At 40.6% G+C, this 20285-nt stretch overlaps 1 protein-coding gene across 1 annotated transcript; it reads right to left on the bottom strand.

Moving 5' to 3' along the window:
- Positions 1 to 501: 501 nt before the first annotated feature.
- EIF4E3 (eukaryotic translation initiation factor 4E family member 3) lies at positions 502 to 17843 on the bottom strand. Its single transcript, XM_056501912.1, has 7 exons — positions 17737 to 17843; positions 9048 to 9120; positions 7098 to 7192; positions 5034 to 5094; positions 3750 to 3816; positions 2557 to 2712; positions 502 to 2045 (listed from the first exon to the last, which is right to left on the bottom strand). Exons 1-7 carry the CDS (start codon positions 17808 to 17810, stop codon positions 2014 to 2016), a joined length of 558 nt encoding a protein of 185 aa, XP_056357887.1. The 5' UTR covers positions 17811 to 17843; the 3' UTR covers positions 502 to 2013.
- Between the last annotated feature and the right edge of the window lie 2442 nt (positions 17844 to 20285).

The raw sequence follows: 20285 nt of genomic DNA, 5'->3' as shown, positions 1-20285 counted from the left end.
GTTGAAGCAGAGGTCTTTAATATTAAAGAGGCATGCTAGACAACAACAGAACAATATTTGCCTGCAGTTGGATGAATAAAATAATACCTTAAACTGGAAAGTTCCAGTGACATCACCAGATCAGCCCCTTCTGCTAGCAGCTCCAACTCTACTGGAATCAACATCCATCCTGAAAACAAACTTGGAGAAGAAATAAGAGGCTGTGGCTTCTTTCCAAAAGTGAAAGGAAGCAGAGGGAGAGGTGCATGATTAATTCTCCATTAGTATTCCACTTACATTTCCTCCAAAGACAGGGAAATATTTCAAGTGAGAAATCTTGCTCATCAAGCAGTTGAAAACATTTCTCCTCACTGTGTTCTAACCCTCACTTTGCTGAAGTCACTTTTCCCCTCCATCACACAGGCCTGGAGGCTGTCCAGGTACATCCCTGCAAGTATCCACTGTACTTCATACTTCTTCACTGAAAAAAAAATTAATCTAAGAACAAAACAGACAGCTTTTAAGACAGTAAGTTTTAATGTAAAATACACAGGTTTGAAAAAGCAGGACCAGTAACATTTCATTCCAGAAAGCAATCCAGAAGCAAGGCACTTGGATTTTAGAAAATGTGTTTAATTAATAATGCTCATTAACTACACAGTTTTAATCCATAAATAAAAGTTAAAGTTGTAAGTACAAGAGAAAGTTGTAAAAAAAAAAAATCTCAAATGTGTGATAATTATTTTTAAATTTATTTTATTTTTATGGCTGCCTCTTAATATACTAAAGACGTGAAAAACAGTGCAACTTGAAGAGCTACCAGACAAAAACCTCTGAAGGATGAAGGAGTGCTCAGCAGAGGGTATGTTCATCTCTACCTTGCTGCTTCTTAAAAAAGGATCCACATCTTTGAAGTATATTAAAACACCTCAAATAGTTAATACAGACAAATAATTAAAGGTTAACACTGTTGATATTTCTATTCAAGCTGCAACACAAATTTCTTTCCTGTACATTTTATTTATTTTAAAAAGGACACTTAGGAAGTTTTGAGGGCTTGAAACTACAGACAATGGGATCGCTTCCTTTGCACTGAAGTCAGCAGCAATTCTGACACTGACATAGTGGATGCAGACATGGGCCTGATGTACATAAGGAGGTGGGAGGGATGGATCCAGTTTGTACAATTCATTTGAAATTATTCATTACATTTTTTCATGGATGTACAGAAAGGTACCATAAGAGAGCACACAATATAAAACCATAAATACCCTTTCACTGTTAAATAAGAGTTATTGAGTTTGCAGGGCTTCCTATTGAGAAATTTCTGATTCTAACCTGAACAAGGGCTGCTCTTCTGAAATCAATACAATTAAAAGACATTAACATCATCCTATACAGGGTTAGTTCCAATATAAATGTGTTCTCTTTAATTGCTCATTTAAGATACTCTTTTCTATTTACATTTACAGTATGTGCTGTTGTCAGTGCAAGACCAGATTACTGAACATTAGCATAAATGCAGTGCAATTTCTTTCTCTCTTGGGACAAAACCAGTGAGTAAATCTTAACATGACAGGAATGTTTCAAAGTGAAAATTGAAAACACATTTCCCCAAGCCAGGATTCCTCTATATACAGTATATCTTGGAAAAGCAGCATAGCATCTCTGCATGTTTGCTTTTCACTAAATACATCACAGAAGAAAAAGCCAACTATCTTAAAGAAATGGGAACAAATATAATCAAGTTCAACAAACAAGTGGCCAAAATATTTTTTTAAAGAAACAACTAAGAACTAAAAATACCAACTCAACATGAAGGAATGAATCAGGTATTTAGTGGTCAAGGCAACTGTTTGGGTTTTTTTCATTTTCAGTAGCAATAGGCCGGTTTGAAATGTCAGAAACTCAAAAGGGTCAACCCCACGTAGCACTTCTGCAGGTCTTCCACCATCCTCCTCCTGTCCAGACCAGCTCAAATCATCAAATAGCAACAAGTGATCTTGGCATACAATGCACTCAATGCTTTCCACATCAGCCTTCAAAAGCATGATGCTCTCTGTGGGCTAGGGAAGAGAGAAGGAAAAAAAAGGGAATAGAAGACCATGTAAAGTCTGTCAAGAAGTTGAAAAGATTAAAAAAAGAGAAGATAAAAATGCATAAATCAGCCAAGGGAGAACACAATGTGCCAACAAGGGATCCTTCAGAATACACTGTTTGATAATACATTTGTAGGGAGCCTAAAATATGAGATCCCTTAAAATCCTGATTGCAAATGGTTCCTCTAAATTAATACTTAAATTGGACAGTATGTAGCCTTGAGAGTTATTAAGAGATTTGTTGAATTTGTGAATCAGGCAAATTAAACATGAAACAAAACAGATTGTACAATGAAATTAAAAATATCTTTTGAATGATAGCTAACTTCTACATTGAAGGGACATAATTTTAATGGAATGACAGATGCTACATTCCTAAGTGATTAATGATGAATCAGGCAGGATATTCCCATAGAAATACCCTACCAGCATCTTGTTTTTCTAATGAAGGTAGAAATGAACAGTACAAAATACTTACATTTATAAAAGACTGCTTTAAAAGATGTGTGTGGGAGAAGTTGATGAATCTTTTCTAAAACGTTTGCTTCACTTGCTGAAGAGGAATTCATGTTCCAGACTTGCACAACATCTTCACGGTCACGAACACTGACACTAACCCCTATTACTTCATCATCTGCACAGAAGGGGAAGAATCATTAAGGAATACTTTAAAAGTGAGACACATCTCATTTGCTACTTGTGTATCATGAAACAGTGCCCAAAAGCTGGAAAAAAAAAAAAAAAAGATGTGAAAAAAAGAGCAATCTCCAGTGAGGAAAATACCAATGTTCAAACCAGACAAAGTAGTTACCAGTAAGAAACTGTTTTTAGAAGTTATTGGAAATATTACCTCATGGTGTTTTTATGAAGTGCCATAGGATTATTCATCTTTGCTATTAGCACTCTTAGACTTGATTAAAAGGGAATCACAAGACTCCCTTCAGTAAGGTCAGCAATATGAACTACTAAAGACAATTTACCTAAAGTGATGTCGAAAAGCAGAAATGGGAGGATGAGAGTGAAACAACTAAAACCCCAGGAACAGTACCTGGTGGAGATCAGACACCAGCTTTTCCAGACTTTACTCTTTTTCCTTTACATTTTGTCAAGGCAGTAACAGAAAAAAAAAAAAAAAAAAGAAAATAAAATTAATGAAATTAATAAAGCCCCAATCAGGCTGCTGATGCTGCCAGTGCTGGTAACTCTGTGCTACATTGAAGAAGCCCTCTTTGGTGTGAAGTTCTCAGGATGCAGCTCAAAGGCCATTCTACAACTGGGAGCAGTGGTTGATCCAGCTGTGAACTCCATGGCTTAGCTGCTCTGTGCATCCCAATGAAAAGGTCACTAACAAAACAGAAAGGTGGTGTAAGAAGCGCATAGCCAAGAGCAAGAACTACCTCTGTAGGCAGCAGAATTAATATATTTGCTTGAAGTGACCCCAAGACAACCCTATCAGTGTATAAAGGGTGTGAGAAACCATTTGAAGGTTGTTTCTGAACTGCTCTGTAAACCTGAGAAATGCCACTTTTTTCATGAACTGATAGCCAGTGAAAGACAATTCCTAACTGGATATTCACTGTCACTGTAACAACTACCTTTACCAGATAATCATGCTTAGAAGAGAAGCAAATACGGTGAAAAGAAATGATGGAGAAATGTCTCAGTCATTACCTGCTGCACAACAATCTGTAAACTGCTCTCCAATAGTTGCTAGCAGTAGCTCTTTCCAAACTGCAGCCTAAGGAGGCAGAAAAATGTTACATTGAAATTACTGTTTCTTAAATTAAAAGTTAGGTATGCTAGCTCAGTTTTAAGTGTCTTCTCTTTCTGAGGTCGTCTAGACAAAAAGTGCATGTTGTTATATAATTAATTGTTGGGTCTGTACAAGATGGTTCATCTTAGCCAAGGAGATGCTGTGCCCACATGTGATGAAGAATGAAGCCAAAAAAATGAGAAACAGGCATAAAGGTGTTATTTATGCTATTTACAAGGTACTGAAAACTGACTAGAATTCACCTTCAAGCAAACCTTTCAGAAGTGACTGAGGCCATGCGCTGCATAGTTTGAGAGATCAAAAGTACCTTCATGTCAAAAAGGGGCTGTCATTCAGCCTGTGAAAAACAAGGCCTCTGGGGTCTCTAAATTCACTGCCCAGTAATTCAGGCTCTCCAAACCACTTGTCACTTCTGACAACCTTCACACCTTGGATTATAGGAGGAAAAAGACAATTTCAATTTCAGTCTTTTGTGACCACTTGGGACTGCGGGGGAGGAAAGCTGCAACTCACAAGAAAAAAGCCCACAGGCAAAAATCAATTAACTTTCAGCTGAAATTTTGAGTACCATCTTTCAGCATTTAATGCCTTCTGCGAGGCTGTCACATTTTTCTGACACTTCACTTTTTCTGTTTAAAGGCCTCATCCAGAGCACACTTATACACATAAACACCATGTGTGAAGAGGTCAAATCTCCTTTCTGTGGCAGTTCACAGAAGTTACTCACATGCATTTGATTAGAGAGGCAAGGAGAAACACAGTTATTTCATTAGAGCTCAAGGATGTGCCTGAATAAACTTCATCTTCCACAATTTTAAATGAAAAAATATATAATTTAGCATAGATTATCAGGAAAAGGTATTTCTATTTTTCTTTGTATGCCTATAAGGAAACAGTCTTGAGAACAATGGTGGTTACACATTACCATGTTTCCAAATTCAAAAGCTGTAGCTTTCATTTGTTTTTAATAGATTGCCAAATGTTATCTAAAGGAAGACATGGAAATATTGGAAAAGAAACTTCTGCTCATTGTCTTTAAAAGGTTATAGAAGTTAATGTAGTATTTGATTGTTGAGTTGGGTGATGTAAGAAGTAAAAACCTTTACAACAGCTTTATCAAACAGAGTTTAAAGAAACTCCCTTACTAAACAAGGTCTGAGTACAGAATCAATGTAACATACCGTACTTTCTTTAGGGACCTTCATTTTCCATATACCTCCTTTGGCATTACTTTCTTCTTCCCTGTTATGGGAAATACATCAGTGAAAATAAATATTCAAATCCACATCTAGATAACCCTATGTTTGTGGTTTAATTTCCCCAGAAAAATCCCATCTGAAATGCAATTACTAACTCCAGGGAGCATGACTCTGACTTCTGACATCAGAGATAATTCTTTCATTGTTCATATGAAGTGTATCTCTCAACACCTAATCCTTTTCCTAAGTTTTGTGTATTGGAAAACACTTGTATTTTCCCTGACTACAGACCTTCTTTGAAGTGGCTGCACACTGTATGGGAACAAGCCACAAAACAATTTTACATTTTACTATGGTAACCTTTAATTTTGGAAAACCTCTGACATATTTTCACAGAAGCAGATTTTACTCTTCCGTTTACTCAATTTAATAAAAGAACATGAGCACACTTCATTTCAGTTTTGTGACAGCTAGAAATTAATTGCCCTTATTAAAAAAAGACTGGAGCTGCCTGAGGTCAGGGCAGACATAACTATTAAACTGCCTTGAAATGACAAAGGCACAATGCACTAACCTGTGAGCTTCTCAAGTTTATTCTGTCACAATTATTTTTCTCAGACTTTAAATTAGGGCTTCTAGTTTCCTGTTAAAACTCTGTAAAGGCCAAATTAAAGGAACAACCTAAAAATTCATCTTTGGAATATCTAAATGGTGTGACACCTATAGAGATTCTTCAGGATCAATGGTCTCCCACCAATCCTGACAGATGCTGGGTTAAGAGGGGGAAACAGTGGGAGGATATCTTCAAAAATCTGCATCCTCAATTCTTACTTCAAGATTTCTCTTTCTTTCTAAAAGAAAAAAAAATAATAAAATGCTGAAATTGGCCAGTATACTGTAATGGTAATCTGAGAAAAGGTTCTTGGCAGTAATTATTGAAAAGCTAGCAAATTACTGATAATAAGATCAATCTCTTGCAATCCCTTTCCTAAAATGCAAAACTACTTTGATAGGCTTAAATAAGTGTTTGATTTTCAGAAATTATCTTTGCATTTTACACCTCTAGTAGTCACTTAACAAACGAAAACTAAAAATAGGAAAACCAAACCCCAAAAAACCAAACCCCTAAATTCTTTCATTCATCCTTACAAAGATATGAAGATTTGCACACAATGGTTCAGTTGATTTATACAGACACCAATGTTTTTTCATGCCCACTTTAGCTATCCTGACCAGTCACAGTATTTTCACAAAAGTAACACAGACCTTCAGATGCACTTCACTTTAAAAAATTTACATTTCCTGTAGATTAGGACAGAAATCTCCTGTAGTCAGTCAGACAGCTACAATCAAATTAAAGCACGCTAATGCAATCGCAATCTACAGAAATGATGCCAAAAATATCAAAACTCTTCAAAAAGTGCTGAGGTTCTTTGAGATGCAACAGAACTGCAACAGGAAGAAGGGATGCAGAGTTTGATTTCTGAAAAGAAAACATCAATTATTTATACTTTATTTCATTACTATCCTGCAATCAAGTATGAATTTGCTGCAATGAATCGCCTCCTAATATCTTAAATTACTTTTAATCCAAGGTGCATTGGCATGTATAGGCATATGAAGCATATACTTCACCTGTCCTTTTCCACAGATGAAAAGGAGTGAAGAACCATAAGTTATTTGCATCATTATTTCAACAGTGAAAAGAAAATAATGTGCAAGCTAAAAACATTTAAACAGAAGTAACTTATTCCTGAATTGAGATTCAGAGTCATATTCTAATTTCTTAACTTCTATTTCATAATCTATTTTTGTCCATTTACATCCAGAGGTGGACAATGAAATTACAGTCTGTGTTTTTAATAAAGACTCTTCGGTACAAGTCACTTTTAAACTGAACAAGAACCTCAGGGTATTTCTTTCATTGGTCTCTTGAGCTCAGGTGTTTGCAGCCAACAGAAACAAGACCCTCCTGTCCCACACCTTTCACTCCTGCAAGTTATTCCACTGCCCATTCCCAGAAATGTCTGATGACAACACACATACCAAAGTGGGCGCCGTTCTCCCTGCATTAAATGGTAGCTACACCTCAGAGGCAAGTTTGTCACAGGAGGAATGTTGTTGTAGACACTCCAGAAATCCTTGAAAAGGAAAAATATTACTTGCATTACCACAAGAGAGTGTTTCATGCAGATTTATTTCCTTGCTAATTTTCTCTGAACCAATTTACACATTCTTCTCCTGGAGAATGGGCACTTTCTATGTCATAATAAAATGCTCTGAAAAGAACATCTTACAGAATCATTTCTACTTTTATTTTTTTTAGATGCCAATTCTGCATGCATGAAGGTGGAAAAAAGAGAAGCAGTCCAAATGTGGATTATCCTTTTGAATACAGAGGGAAAAAAATAATCAAAACCAGAGTTACACTGAATATGTCAGAACAAACCACGACATAAAACTCCCTTAGCCTATTAAAAAGATATATTTATATTCTACCTTGCATCATTATGATTATCCTGAGTTACAAAAACACCACAAACAATAATTCTGGTGAGCTAAATGTCTAATCAGCAACCCAACTAGTTTGTCTGAGTGAAAGGTTTCAACCAGATGCAAAGAACCTGAGATGCACATGTTAATACAGGAGTGGGGGAGAAATTCAAAGATTCGAATTACCAGAAACCATTGGATTACTTCCCAGTATTTTTGCTGGTAAAAGCAGAAACTGTCAGGCAAATTTGGGGTGGATAAAAAAGCACCCAAAAGCAGTAGTGAGCAACAGGGAGGGATGATTGAAGAGATCCCAATCTCTCTCTTTATCCAACAGTTGGGAATAGAAAGGATTTTTAAAGACTTAAGTTGCATCAACATGATGCAATATTAATCATTAGTGCAACTCATTAAGTATTATCTAGACATAATATTTAAGTATCATCTAATACATTAAGTAATACCTAATACTTAATCACTAGCACAACTTTAGAAACAAGGACTGCAACATTGCGTGATAAAATTTTGTGGCCCTTGGCAACTTTGCCTAACAGCCATTACCTTTACCCAGCCACAAGAAAAAATCAAAGACTACTAAAAATAGAAAATCTTGGTATGAAACACCCATTACAACTATGATCTTATTCTTAAATAGTTGTGTGCCAAACCCTAAAGGTACTTGCAGAAGAAGAAGCAGAGGTACACTGGTAGATGGCTGTGGAAACATTTGAGAGCTCTTTATATCCTGAACTAGAGACATGGTTTGGAAGGTTTTGCATTTGGAAATCTCATGCAATGTACGAAGTTGTACAGACCTTCATGAGAGAGCCTTATTTAAAACTTCAGTAGATTGCTACAGGTGTGCTTCTCAAAGAGAAGGGTCTGGCATTACCCTAAAATTTCAGAGATTTAGTGAACTAGTCAGCTTAGCATTAAGGTGAAACAAATGCCAATTTGCTACACACTTCATGCTGTGGTATTAAAACAGAAATACAATTTTACTTGCAAGATACCCACTACTAGGCAATAGCAGATGACACAGACATTTCTCACTGCTGCAAGTATTACATGGTTTAAGAGTCTTTTAATTCAGTTTGCTAGAATCTTTTTTTAGATACATACTCAAGGAGAGAAACCCCACCAAAAATAAAGCCACATGCTGCAATTTATAGTCTTTGCGCAATTAATTTCTGTATTAGAAAAAGGAGAAAAGGCTGGAAACATATTTAAAATACATCAAATAAAATAATTCTATGTATTAGGGGAAACTCAGGAAGGTTTGAGAATCTACTGTGCCCAATCCAATACGCCTCCTCCTTTCCCCATCCGGAATTCAAACACTGACTCAGTAATACAAACACACAGCACCAGTAACACTCACGTTTCACACCTCAGGTAAGCAAAGCCATAGGTGTGACTCATCCTGGAGGAAAAACAAAACTTGAGGTGTGAAGTTACATTAATAACATGTGGCAGCTCCCGTAGCAGAGCCAGACGCCTTACCTGCACTGTTTGTACTGTATAAATCTTCTTCAAATTTAATGCACATTCAGCTGCTGTGGTACCAGGAAGTGACCTTGAAGATAAAGCACTGATTAATTAAAATATTTATTTTATCAAGGAGGGAGAGAAGGCAGATGGAGAGGGAATGTGAATCAGATGAGCGTGAAGTTGAAATGTTCACATGCCAAAGGGGAAATCCAGCTCCAAATTATCAAGAACCATTTAAAGATATGAGTTTAAATTATTTTATACTTGCAAATAAATTAATATTTGCCAGGTAATTCATAAAACCAAACAGAAGTATCAGGAGTTGTAGCCAAGCAGCGCACTGCTGCTCTCAGAGCTACCACACACCATCACAGCCCTGCTGTTCACAGGTGATGGGCTACCAGAAAGGGACCGCACGATCCTACCCCGCAATTACTTCGCATTTCATACACGAAAATCCCCGTTTTAAGGCGCTCCCGGTGTTTCACAGTTTGAAAAGGAAGCTCATCCGCACACCTTGTGCGGGCTGCGCTCGCCAGGCCCTCAGCGTGGGCCGCTAGGTGGCGCAGACGCACAGCCAGCGGGCACGGTGCGGGCACGGCGCGGGCACGGCGCGGGCACGGCGGGGCAGGGGCAGCGGGCACGGCGGGGGCAGCGGGCACGGCGGGGCGCGGGCACGGCGGGGCGGCGGGCACGGCGGGGCAGGGGCAGCGGGCACGGCGGGGCGCGGGCACGGCGGGGTGCGGGCACGGCGGGGCAGGAGCAGCGGGCACGGCGGGGCGCGGGCACGGCGGGGCAGGAACGGCGGGGCAGGAACGGCGGGGCAGGAGCAGCGGGCACGGCGGGGCAGGGGCAGCGGGCACGGCGGGGGCAGCGGGCACGGCCGCACCCTCCCTCAGCGCCGCGCCTCCCTCACCAGGCCGGCTACAGTCGCCTCAAGCTCCTCGCTGCCCCTGAAGGGTGGGACGCGCACACGGGCTGAGGAGAAGACAAGTCCGACAATGCACCCAGGGAACCTCCATGGCTCCAGGCAGTTCTCCAATGATGCCTTCAAGCCACATCTACCAGCAGCACGCTCGGTAAAGCCGAGATCCTTGGGCCGGTCTCCCTGCCAAACACCCTGGTGCACCAGGCGTCGTTCACCCTCACATCGACCATCACCAGCTCCACCCAAAGCTGCTTCTCTCCCTCAAGGGCCTGTAGGGAAGCCATAAGAGGAGTGGCTGTGGTCACTTGGAGGAGACTTCGTTGCTGTCTACAAGTGCCTCATGAGGGGCAGGCACTGATCTCTGCGGTGACCCAAGGGAATGGCTGCATATCAGGAAAAGGTTCTTCCCCCAGAGGGTGGTGGGCACTTCCAAGGCTCCCCAGGGAATGGTCACAGTCCCAGAGCTCCAGGAGCGCTTGGACAATGTTCTCAAGCACAGGGTGTGACCCTTGGGGATGGTCCTGTGCACGGCCAGGAGTTCAACTTGATCCTCCTAAATCCCTTCCAGCTCAGGATATTCTGTGATTCTTTAGGCACACACAGCACCAGCTGCATCCCTGCATCATCTGAAAGGTCTTTCCCAACCTAAATGGTTCTATTTATAATCTTCATTACTCTTCAGTGCATGAGGCATGGGACGGTGCATCCACACCCCCAGACATCCCTGTGTTCCTGTCACTGCACTAACAGTGCATCATAACACCCACCTTACAATTCCCAGCACACAATCCCACAGGCACAATTTTGGGGGAATGAGGTCAAAATTTCTAAGGCACATTCAATTTCTTAGAACTAGAAACATTTTTCTTTCCCTTCAGAAGCTGAAGTAGGATTTCTAAAGAAAAACGAAGATCAAAGACAAAAGCAACCTCCCATTGTGTCTCAGAAGAGGAAACAAAAATGTGTAAAATTACTAAATCTGGAAACAGAAGCAAGAGAGCAGGTTTAAGGAAACAGAAGAAAACGCAGCTGTTGCTCGGGTACCAGCTGAAGAAAGGATAAAAGCAAATCAGATCTCAGCATCCCTCCCTGATACATCTGATCAGCATGAAATATGTCCAGGGAAACTCTGAAGTTACTCTCAGTTGTTACAGATATAATTGAAGCTCTGGGCAAACCCTAGATATTCATGTAAAGGAAGAAATTTAATATGCAAAACTACTGAAACAGCATCACAGCTTCAAAAGTCTAATAATAGCTCTAAGGTTTTTTCAAGGCTCCTATTAAAATAAGCTGCTTTAAAAATACATACAAAACCAGCAGAAAAATACCACCCAACTTTTTCAGTATAAAACAGGCAAACTAACATCTCCTTTACTATTTGCCTGTTAATTACCAGAACTAAGAGCACATCACAACGGTGGAAGTGGCAGGAAACAAACAAAGAAATCAACAAGAAATTGCCATGGCACAGCTTGTAGTCCAGTGGCTCATGAACTATGAGAACTCTCATGAAAAAACTGAAAACTTAAAACCAGCAACAAAAAAATCTATTATCAACTTGATAAAAGGAATTATCATCGTAAGGTTTGGAGGTCTGGTGTTCTTTCGTGTGTTTTGGCATTTTTTTATGTACACTTTCCACTCAGCATTAAAGAGCAAAAAAGAGAAATTCACAGTATTTTACAGCAACAGAGCCAGTCAGATTGCTTTTGAAATCACAAAAAAAGGGTAATATATTCAAACAAACTTTAAAATTTATCAAGGGATTTAACTATTTGTCAGTAGAAAGTAGAGGATTCACAACCAACTCCCCCTTGTTCTTTACTTGCTAACTATACTAGCACCTCTCTACTAGCACCTTGTTCCATGTAGAATGGAACACAAAGAGGCAAAACCTGAGATAAATTTTGCCTCTTTCTGTCTCATGCCACTGCCCAAGAAATTACTTCTCTTCTGGACTATTTCTGCCACTGGTGGCTTAGCAGTCACCAAGGCATCTGGCATTACATATGTTGTACAACAGATACTATTATCACTTGATATCCTCGTGCTGATACTGCCACTGAGTTGCTCCAATAGTAAGGTCTACCCAAATAAAAGATTAAAATGTATTCTCTAGCCATAGCCTTCAAAGTATACCTAGATCATCATGGTAGCAATTTAGCAAATTTAATGCCATTTAAGAGCAGGTAAGACAGGTAGACAGAATATACCACTCCAAGGTTATAAAATCGTTCATTTTGATAGTTGTAAATAACATTTTCCAGAGAAACTATGATCAGCTGGCTGAAAGCACCAACCAACCAGTAAATTGCCTGTTTTAAAAGTTATGGTGAGTGACCATCTATTCCCAGTAACCTGCCTGGTGAGTGCTCCAGGCCCACCAGATTACAGTGTTATTTCAGCCTTTCATTCAGCTCTGAAAAGTGTCAGTCATTTATGGATATGAGCATGAACACCCAAATGTTTTTTATCTGAAAAACAAACAATCAAACGAAACCAAAATCCTACTAAAAAAACGTAATTGAGAAAATTACGATGTATCAATTAAAAAGTTCAGGATCATTTGCACAAATTTGGTTTAATGCATGACTATAAGGCAGAGACAGTATTTTAATCAGACAGACAGAAGAAAAAAAAGCCTTGAATTTCCTGCAAAATTCCAGACTGCTGACAAATCTGAACCATAGTGTTTCTCAGCAGATCCACACAGATGACCACACAGGAGTTTTGTGCTTTGAAACCCATGAAATTTGTATTTATTTTCTTTTTAGTTGAGTACACATTTTAAGTTAAGTTTAAATTAAGTTAGCAGAAATGACAAATGATTTTCAAGTGAAAGAATCTGTAGAAATTCCTATTTCTGTAACACTTCAGCAAAACCTTGCACTATGAGATAGAAGTAGCGAGACAGTTGTGTACTTTACCAAAAACCTCAGTACACGTGGCACTACAAAACAAGACCTTGCAAATATTGACCCTTGAAATGAAGCCAGGATTCTTCCCATTCAGATAATTTTACTGCCATCAACAATGCAATTAATCCAATATGCCCTACTGACCTGTCAGATATTGCCATGGTGAACAATTCATTTCCAAGAACTCAGCAGGCCCTACCAATCCCCATGAGCACAGGAAGAGGAAGGAGCTGGATCACGGCACCAGCCTGGCACTGACACATCCTCTGGGGGTGGAAATAGTTGTTCTGTCACCACTTCACCTACAGTTGTGCATCTGGGTTTTCCATGGAGAGTCTGCACATAAAATATTTCAAGGGTTCTCCTGGTCTGCCTGTTTCATGCCCTGTGATGCCACTGCATCTTCAGAACTTTTATAGGAGAAAATTTGGTGCAGTATCAGGACTAACTGAATTGCCTAAGCAGGCCAGACCCACTGTACAGCATCTCGTGGTGAATCACATGGGAATGTGGAAACAGGAATAATCTCCACAAAATGAATGCTAATGCCAGCTTTCTTTGCTACTCCTTCATTATTCCAGCACGAATACAGAACAAAGGATACAAAGATAAATTCCATTGTTTTATCCATGAATAAACCTCCAGGTGGTTGCGCTTATGTTAATTTCTGATGCTGAACTGTAGCTTTTCTGTTTTTCTGCAAAGAATTAAGTATAGAAGTTGTTTCATATGTGCTCACACTGGCCTTTGTTTCCCAGTGGGATTCTCATCACAGCTTTAGTGGAAGCTTTAAAAGCTTCCAAGCAGTTTTGAAAATACCCCTAGAAGTGCTTAGCCACAACTGCTTTTGGTATAAATAAGCAAAATATTTACTTACAAAGCATAAAGTCAAAAACATGCTGTGGCAACTAAATAAATCTGGTAATCCATTTTGAATACAAAGACTGATTTCAAGCCATCAAAGCCTGTCAAAATGCACTTACGGGATTGAACATTCTTATGATATTAACCATCATTTTTCATTGTAAGCCACCTACTCATAAGATGTAATAGATGAAATAGATGATCCTAGATAAATAAATTTTGCTATAGGGAAGAAGGGAAATTATCAAGTTTAGTTTCAAATGTCTAATGTGTTCAGTTAGGAAGATTAACACATTATTAAAATGGTTCAGTTATCGGAATGTATCTACTCAGCTTTATATAGAACTCATCTATAACATACAGGGAGAAAAATCAGTGCATAAGGATAATACCTTATGTAAGAATATTTTGTCTTTCCTGGACAAATAACACTGCTTACTTGACAATGTTTATATACACATAATTTCCCTCACAAAGATACTGAAGAGTTAAACTATTCTTGCAAGAGAATTCAGATAGTCTAAAGGGCATTGTTCAAAATCAGGCGAGAAAACAGGACAAGCAGGCCATGATCCTGCAAAGCGATGGGAGACTGGGAGGAGGCACGGCCAGGACAGCTGACCCCAGCTGACCCAAGGGATATTCCAGACCATCTGACATTGTGCTCGGTATATAAAGGGGGAGAAGGAGGAGGGATGTTTGGACTGATGGTGTTTGTCTTCCCAAGTCATATGGGATGGAGCCCTGCTCTCCTGGAGGTGGCTGAACACCTGCCTGCCCATGGGAAGCAGTGAATTAATTCCTTGTTTTGCTTTGCCTGTGTGTGCAGCTTTTGCTTTCCTTATTAATCTGTCATTATCTCAGCCCACGACTTTTCCAGCTTTTACCCTTCCAGTTCTCTCCCCGATCCTGCTGGTGGGGGAGTGAGCGAGTGTCTGTGTGGTGCTTGGGTTTTGTCTGGGGTTAAACCACACTGTGTGATACCCGTGCTAAGTGACAGTTGAGATTTGCAAAGTTCATTAAGTAGGATATTTGCATCATGTCCACATGTACATCAAAAAGTATAACCATCTTCACAGCTTTGTATTTACACAAATATCACACCCAGGTCCACAGCCCCAAATCCCATTAGGGGATGGTTTCAAGTGCATAAGGTGGTTTTATCCAGGACAGCCCATTCTTTGATGGTCATGTCACTTGATTTTCCTTTTGGGCAATTCTGGTGTTGAGTGTGCTACACAATATAGTGACCAGATAATGCTCATATTCTTTTTGTTAAATTCAGTGATGCATATTGACACTTCATTGTAAAAAATAACTGAAATACTACACAATGTAGCAAAACCTAAGAAGGCAACCTTTCCTTTCAGAGGCAGAAGTCACTACAAGCAGAACCAGTCTTCCTGAGAGAAGCACAAGTGTAAAGGCCCACCAGCATGATGAGCTTCCCAAGGTGGCACCAAAAGCCCTTGCAAGCCTTGCTGATATTTCCCCTGCTCCCAAACATAACTGCAGGAAAAAATCCTACCAATGAGACATATGGGTATGAGCTTAGAAATCTGTAGAATGGACCAAATAAACAGCAGATCTAAACACCTGTTTCCCAAACTTCTAGCACTTGACCTTGGAACATTTTAACAGTTAAAAAGGAAATCTCATTTGTTTTATGAGGAAAACACCTGCCAGCTTCTCTGCACCTTCTTTGGAACTGCTGATCTGCAAGCATTTCAAGATCACAGATAGGATCTCTTGTCAAACTGGTGAATAATATTCCCCCAAAGCTTTCATCATGCTCATTTTCCTAAGGCATTTACAGGGTAAGATAGCAGAAAGCACAGTCACATGGCTGCTGTTTCAGACACGGATATCAAGAAAGGCTTAGCACTAACGGGAAATGCAGATGCCCTGTGACACGTGTGGGATGATGGCAATGAACCAGGACCTGGCCACAGGATGCCAGCCTCCAGATGTTCAGCCTGTGCCAAGGCATTCACAGAAACAAGTGCTGATATAGGTAAAATAAAGGCATTTACTTCTAAAGCAGGAGATGGATCCAGTGCTGTTATGATAAAAGCAAGGCCGTGAACCCCAAGGGTAGCACATCACTAGTTGCTACAGAAAGTACCACTTAGCTGATAGATATTTATTTTAACAGCGTGACTTAATGAAAAGATAGGTTTTAGAGATCTTAAAATTGTATGTCATAGATCTATCTCTCACAGTAGTTTAATAGAAAGAGATAACTATGTATCCATCTCAACATTTATTTATCCTTAAGTGTCACTTCTTCCTGCTTTTCTCTGCAAGTACAGGGTAAAATGTAGCAGCGGTCAAAAATCAATACCATCTCCTGAGGAAACAGCACTGCTGCACACTAGGTGCTACTGAAGTAAGTTAAGAAAGTGCCCACAGTTATCTTCTACAGAAAGTCCAACTGATACAAGCCTAAGCCTCCATCAGATCTCTGTGGATGTACCAATAAATGTCCCAGCCACTTCTGTGGGGCTCTGCAGAGACATGAACTTCCACACACAGCAGTAAAGTAAGATCATGATTCTGTCTCTTGTGTGTTTTTTAAATTATTTTTTTTTCTTGTTTGCTGTCATTCTTGTTCCCTGCCCTTATTCTATCCCTGTTACTGGTAAACAAAACACACTGTTTTGTGTATATATGGTTCCACTCTTTTTTTCTTATATATACACTCATGGATTTCTAAGTTAAGAAACAAAAGTATTAAATTAAATGCATTTAGATGCGATCCGAAAAGTAAAAAAAATTCTATAGAATAACTAAATTTTAAGAGTCTAAAGCATTGTGGAAGTAAGACTTAAGAAGAAAAATGGAAGGACTCAGGAACTCAAAATGGATTTTAACTGCTGACACTGATTATAAAAATAAACATGCTTATCTCCACATGGCTTATGTAAACAAATAGATCTGGTTGGTGACTTGATTAAACACCAGTTCAAATGATGCTTTCTAAAAACAAAGAAGCTTAATACACCTTGGATCCCAAACCTGACCATAACTGCGTCACAACTGCAAAAGGAGTAATCAGAAATAATTGATAGGTTTATTTATTAGATTTGATTTGCTGGACCTGAGTTTTCAACAGTTCCTTGTTATTTCTCTATCGTGAGTTTGAAAGTTACCAGAAAAATTACTAAAGAGGAGAATTTTACCAATAGCCTGGGGCAGTATGTTCAGTGGCAGAAAAGCTTATAAACTTGCCGTCTGGAGTAGGGAAGGAGGAGAAATACACGAAAAAAAATGAGAAAAGGAAGCTGTAGATTAAATAACAAGATTCTAAAAAATACATGCTAAGAAAACGTCAAATGCTGGTAAGAAACTTTCCGTTTTGACTTTGGCACTTCTTCCCTATGCCTCGCTGTGTGCACCACAGGGGTGAGATCCCTTGGCAGCCTCTTTCCACGGCATTAGAGGCTCAAACTTCAAGCAAACGATATGTAATAAGAACTTGCAGGTAATTAATAGATTTCAGCTAATCCTTCAAAACATATCACTTCGGATTTTAAGAACTGATCGCTTGCTGGAGTCAAATCTGATATTAAAGGTTTGCAGGATTCGGCACGTCACGGTCGGTGGGACCGGGTCCATCTGGGGCAGCAGGGATACACAAACCACAGCAGCAAAGCACAACCTTTACCCTTCTATTCCCGGGGCTGGCAAGCCTCATCTCTAAATTTAGAGCTCAAACCTGCACCGAAGGTGCCTGGACCGGTATATGTCCGCTGAAGTACGGAACCCAAAGCGTTTTCAAACCAGTTTCCGTACGCAGCGCTCCCGACCCCCTCGATGGGGACCGGCACCGGGACGATTCCTCACCAGCACATTTCCCATACGCAGCCCGGCATTAACTTCCCGGATCCAATCTTTGCAGGAGCGAACCGACAATCCCAAAGATGCGCATCGCTTCCTAGAGGGATTTGGGGGTTCCCCAGCTCCCGCCGCCCCCAGCCCCACTCACTTGTCCAGCCAGAAGGTCCATGGCGAGTGCAGCGGCAGCGCGGGCGCGCCCCGCTCGGGGGGGCTCAGCGCCATCTCCCCGGCGGGCGGCGAGGGGAGGGGACAAGGGACACCGCCAGGAGCGGGAGGGGGGACCGGGACTGGGGCTTGGATGACAGACAGAGAGACGGGAAGGACAGACAGACGGGAAAGGGGCAGGGTGGTGACAAGAGATGGGCATGGCCAAGGGACCTTTGGAGGGCGTGGGTGGCCCCTCAAAGGGGCACAGGCGCTCGCTCCGTCCCGTCGCTGCCTCTCCTGCAGGGCACAGCTGAAGGGACTCGCTGATCCTCTTCCTGAGACCTTTACGACAAGTCACGGCCACGAGGCTTTGGGGCACAGGGGGTCCCCAGTGCCAGCCCCCTGCACCGCCGCGCTGCTGGCAGCCCCCTCTCTAAACATACACAGGTCACACCGCAGACCTGACAATCTCAGCAAAATAACCTTCGTGCTCAATTTGGCTTGGCAGTGCTGACCAAAACACTAAATCTTTCCAAAAACCCAAGTTTTAAGACAAAACATTTTCTACATCCGCACAATGAAGGGATGGCTACTGTGCAGACTGATCGTGGATAGAGACAGTGCAACATCAAATCTTTCCAGGCTTAGGGGATAATAATTTCTCTGTTTTCCCATCTTCTCTACAGCCCATTTAATTTACATGCCTGGTTTTTACAGGGAGATGTTCCTCACAATCGAACATGGACATGTGCAAAACCCCTCACATTATTTTTAGAATAGTACTTTTTAAATTAAGGTTTTCCCCATTAGGACTGTGCACAGTAGTAAAGTTAAACACCCACATAAGTGATAACAGGATCAAAGACCATGAATCACATAGATTTCTTTGCAAGCACATTTACTAGGATGAATAATTTTATATATACTTCATCCTAAAAGAAAAATCAATAAAGACACACTCCTTTAAAGAAATAAAAGTCTAACAGTAAGAAAGGGCAGAGTTCACCCATAAAAGGCAGTCTGCACAGCAACAATGAAGAAACACAAAAAGTTAATAATTATGTTGTACAGATGGAAAATGCAAACTGCTAGTCCAAATTAAATAAGATCTGCAAAACAAGTTGCACCATCTCTTGCAATTTTATTTATTCCTCTTTAAATAGGAGGCAAGACAATGACCATTTGGGAGAGCTTGGAATCTAAAAATTCATTGGTATGCCCACTCGGAGAGTTTTCTCTCTATTTTGATGATAAGCCCACCAAAAATGTTAATCCTGAAAAAAAAAAACCTACAATAAATGGCTGTATCTAGGCACAGATTTTCTCAGAAGAGCTGGAGAAGACAGGAGGAGAGGAGGAGAGTGCTAATTTCTTATGACCCAAAAGGGCCACATCTTGCCTCTCTGATTGCCAATGACACTCTCCACGCCTAACATATTTTTGGTGTCCTCTGCTGAGGTTGCCAACACAGCATTAAATTTTGGATACCCAGCAGCATCACTCTGGAAATAAGGCCAACCCCACCAGACTGTATTACAAAAACTAACTTTGAATCCAGCACCTGCCTCTGATGGAACCACACGCTTCACTGAAAACCTCCAGATTCCATTAAGAGGGAGCTGCTCATCAGTTAAAACATTACAGCTCATGCTGAAAACAAATCATTCTGTTATAAACAACCTGGGCTGCAAGGAACGCTATAGAAATAAACCCCCACACCTCTGAGACATGGAGCGAGAGCCAGGAGGCACAGCCTGTATCATTATTCCAAATGAGAGATGTAAAGCCTCGGTTTATTCCTTATTTACATCAGTAAATACCAGGCTTCACAGTGGCACAAGGAACGTTGTGGGAATCTCAACTAACAGTAAATTAATTTGGTTGTGGAGGAAGGGCAATCACAGGATGCATCAAATTAATGCATCCTTTGCCTACAGAGACTTCTAAGAAGTCGTGACACAGAGAAAGAGTCTCCTGAGATGAATCTCACAAGGAAAAATGATCACGAGCACAGCATCCTGATTCTGCTCAGCTACCTCATGCTGCCAGCACACCTTGACTGAAATCATTTCGGAGATTAAAAATCCTAGGAAGTTATTACCGCTTTCAGAGAGGTATTTATAGGACTTGAATTAAAAATGTATTTTATCGATGTTTGCTACATACTTGGAAGGTTTCTTTTTAAGGAAACCCTGGTGATGCCTCCTGTGCTTTTTGAACCTTCTCAAGCAGCTTTGCCAGAGGCAAACTGTGTCATGGTGCAGCCCTGTGCTATGAGATGGTGCAGAGATGAGTTGCTTAAAGCTCACCACCACAGAAGGGGCTTGTGGCTCCATTCCTCACACCTCCTCCCTTCCACATCTTCCTTTCCCTTGCAGGGCTCTCCAGGTAAACTGATAATTTTCTGCTAAGGCCTTACAAAGCAGGACTGTGGTGTGGAGAGCAGGAGTCAGCTGATTGATTAGTTCAGCTCATTTCCAATGGTTAACAGCTGAAATTTTCCCAGGTAACAACTGGGGAGAAAAAAAACCCCAAGTAACTGGAGTGGGG

Source organism: Oenanthe melanoleuca, chromosome 12 (genome assembly GCF_029582105.1).
Source record: "Oenanthe melanoleuca isolate GR-GAL-2019-014 chromosome 12, OMel1.0, whole genome shotgun sequence".
In the NCBI taxonomy this organism is placed as follows: domain Eukaryota; kingdom Metazoa; phylum Chordata; class Aves; order Passeriformes; family Muscicapidae; genus Oenanthe; species Oenanthe melanoleuca.
The sequence above is the reverse complement of the archived record's forward strand: the minus strand, read 5'-3'. Positions and strand labels throughout refer to the sequence as shown.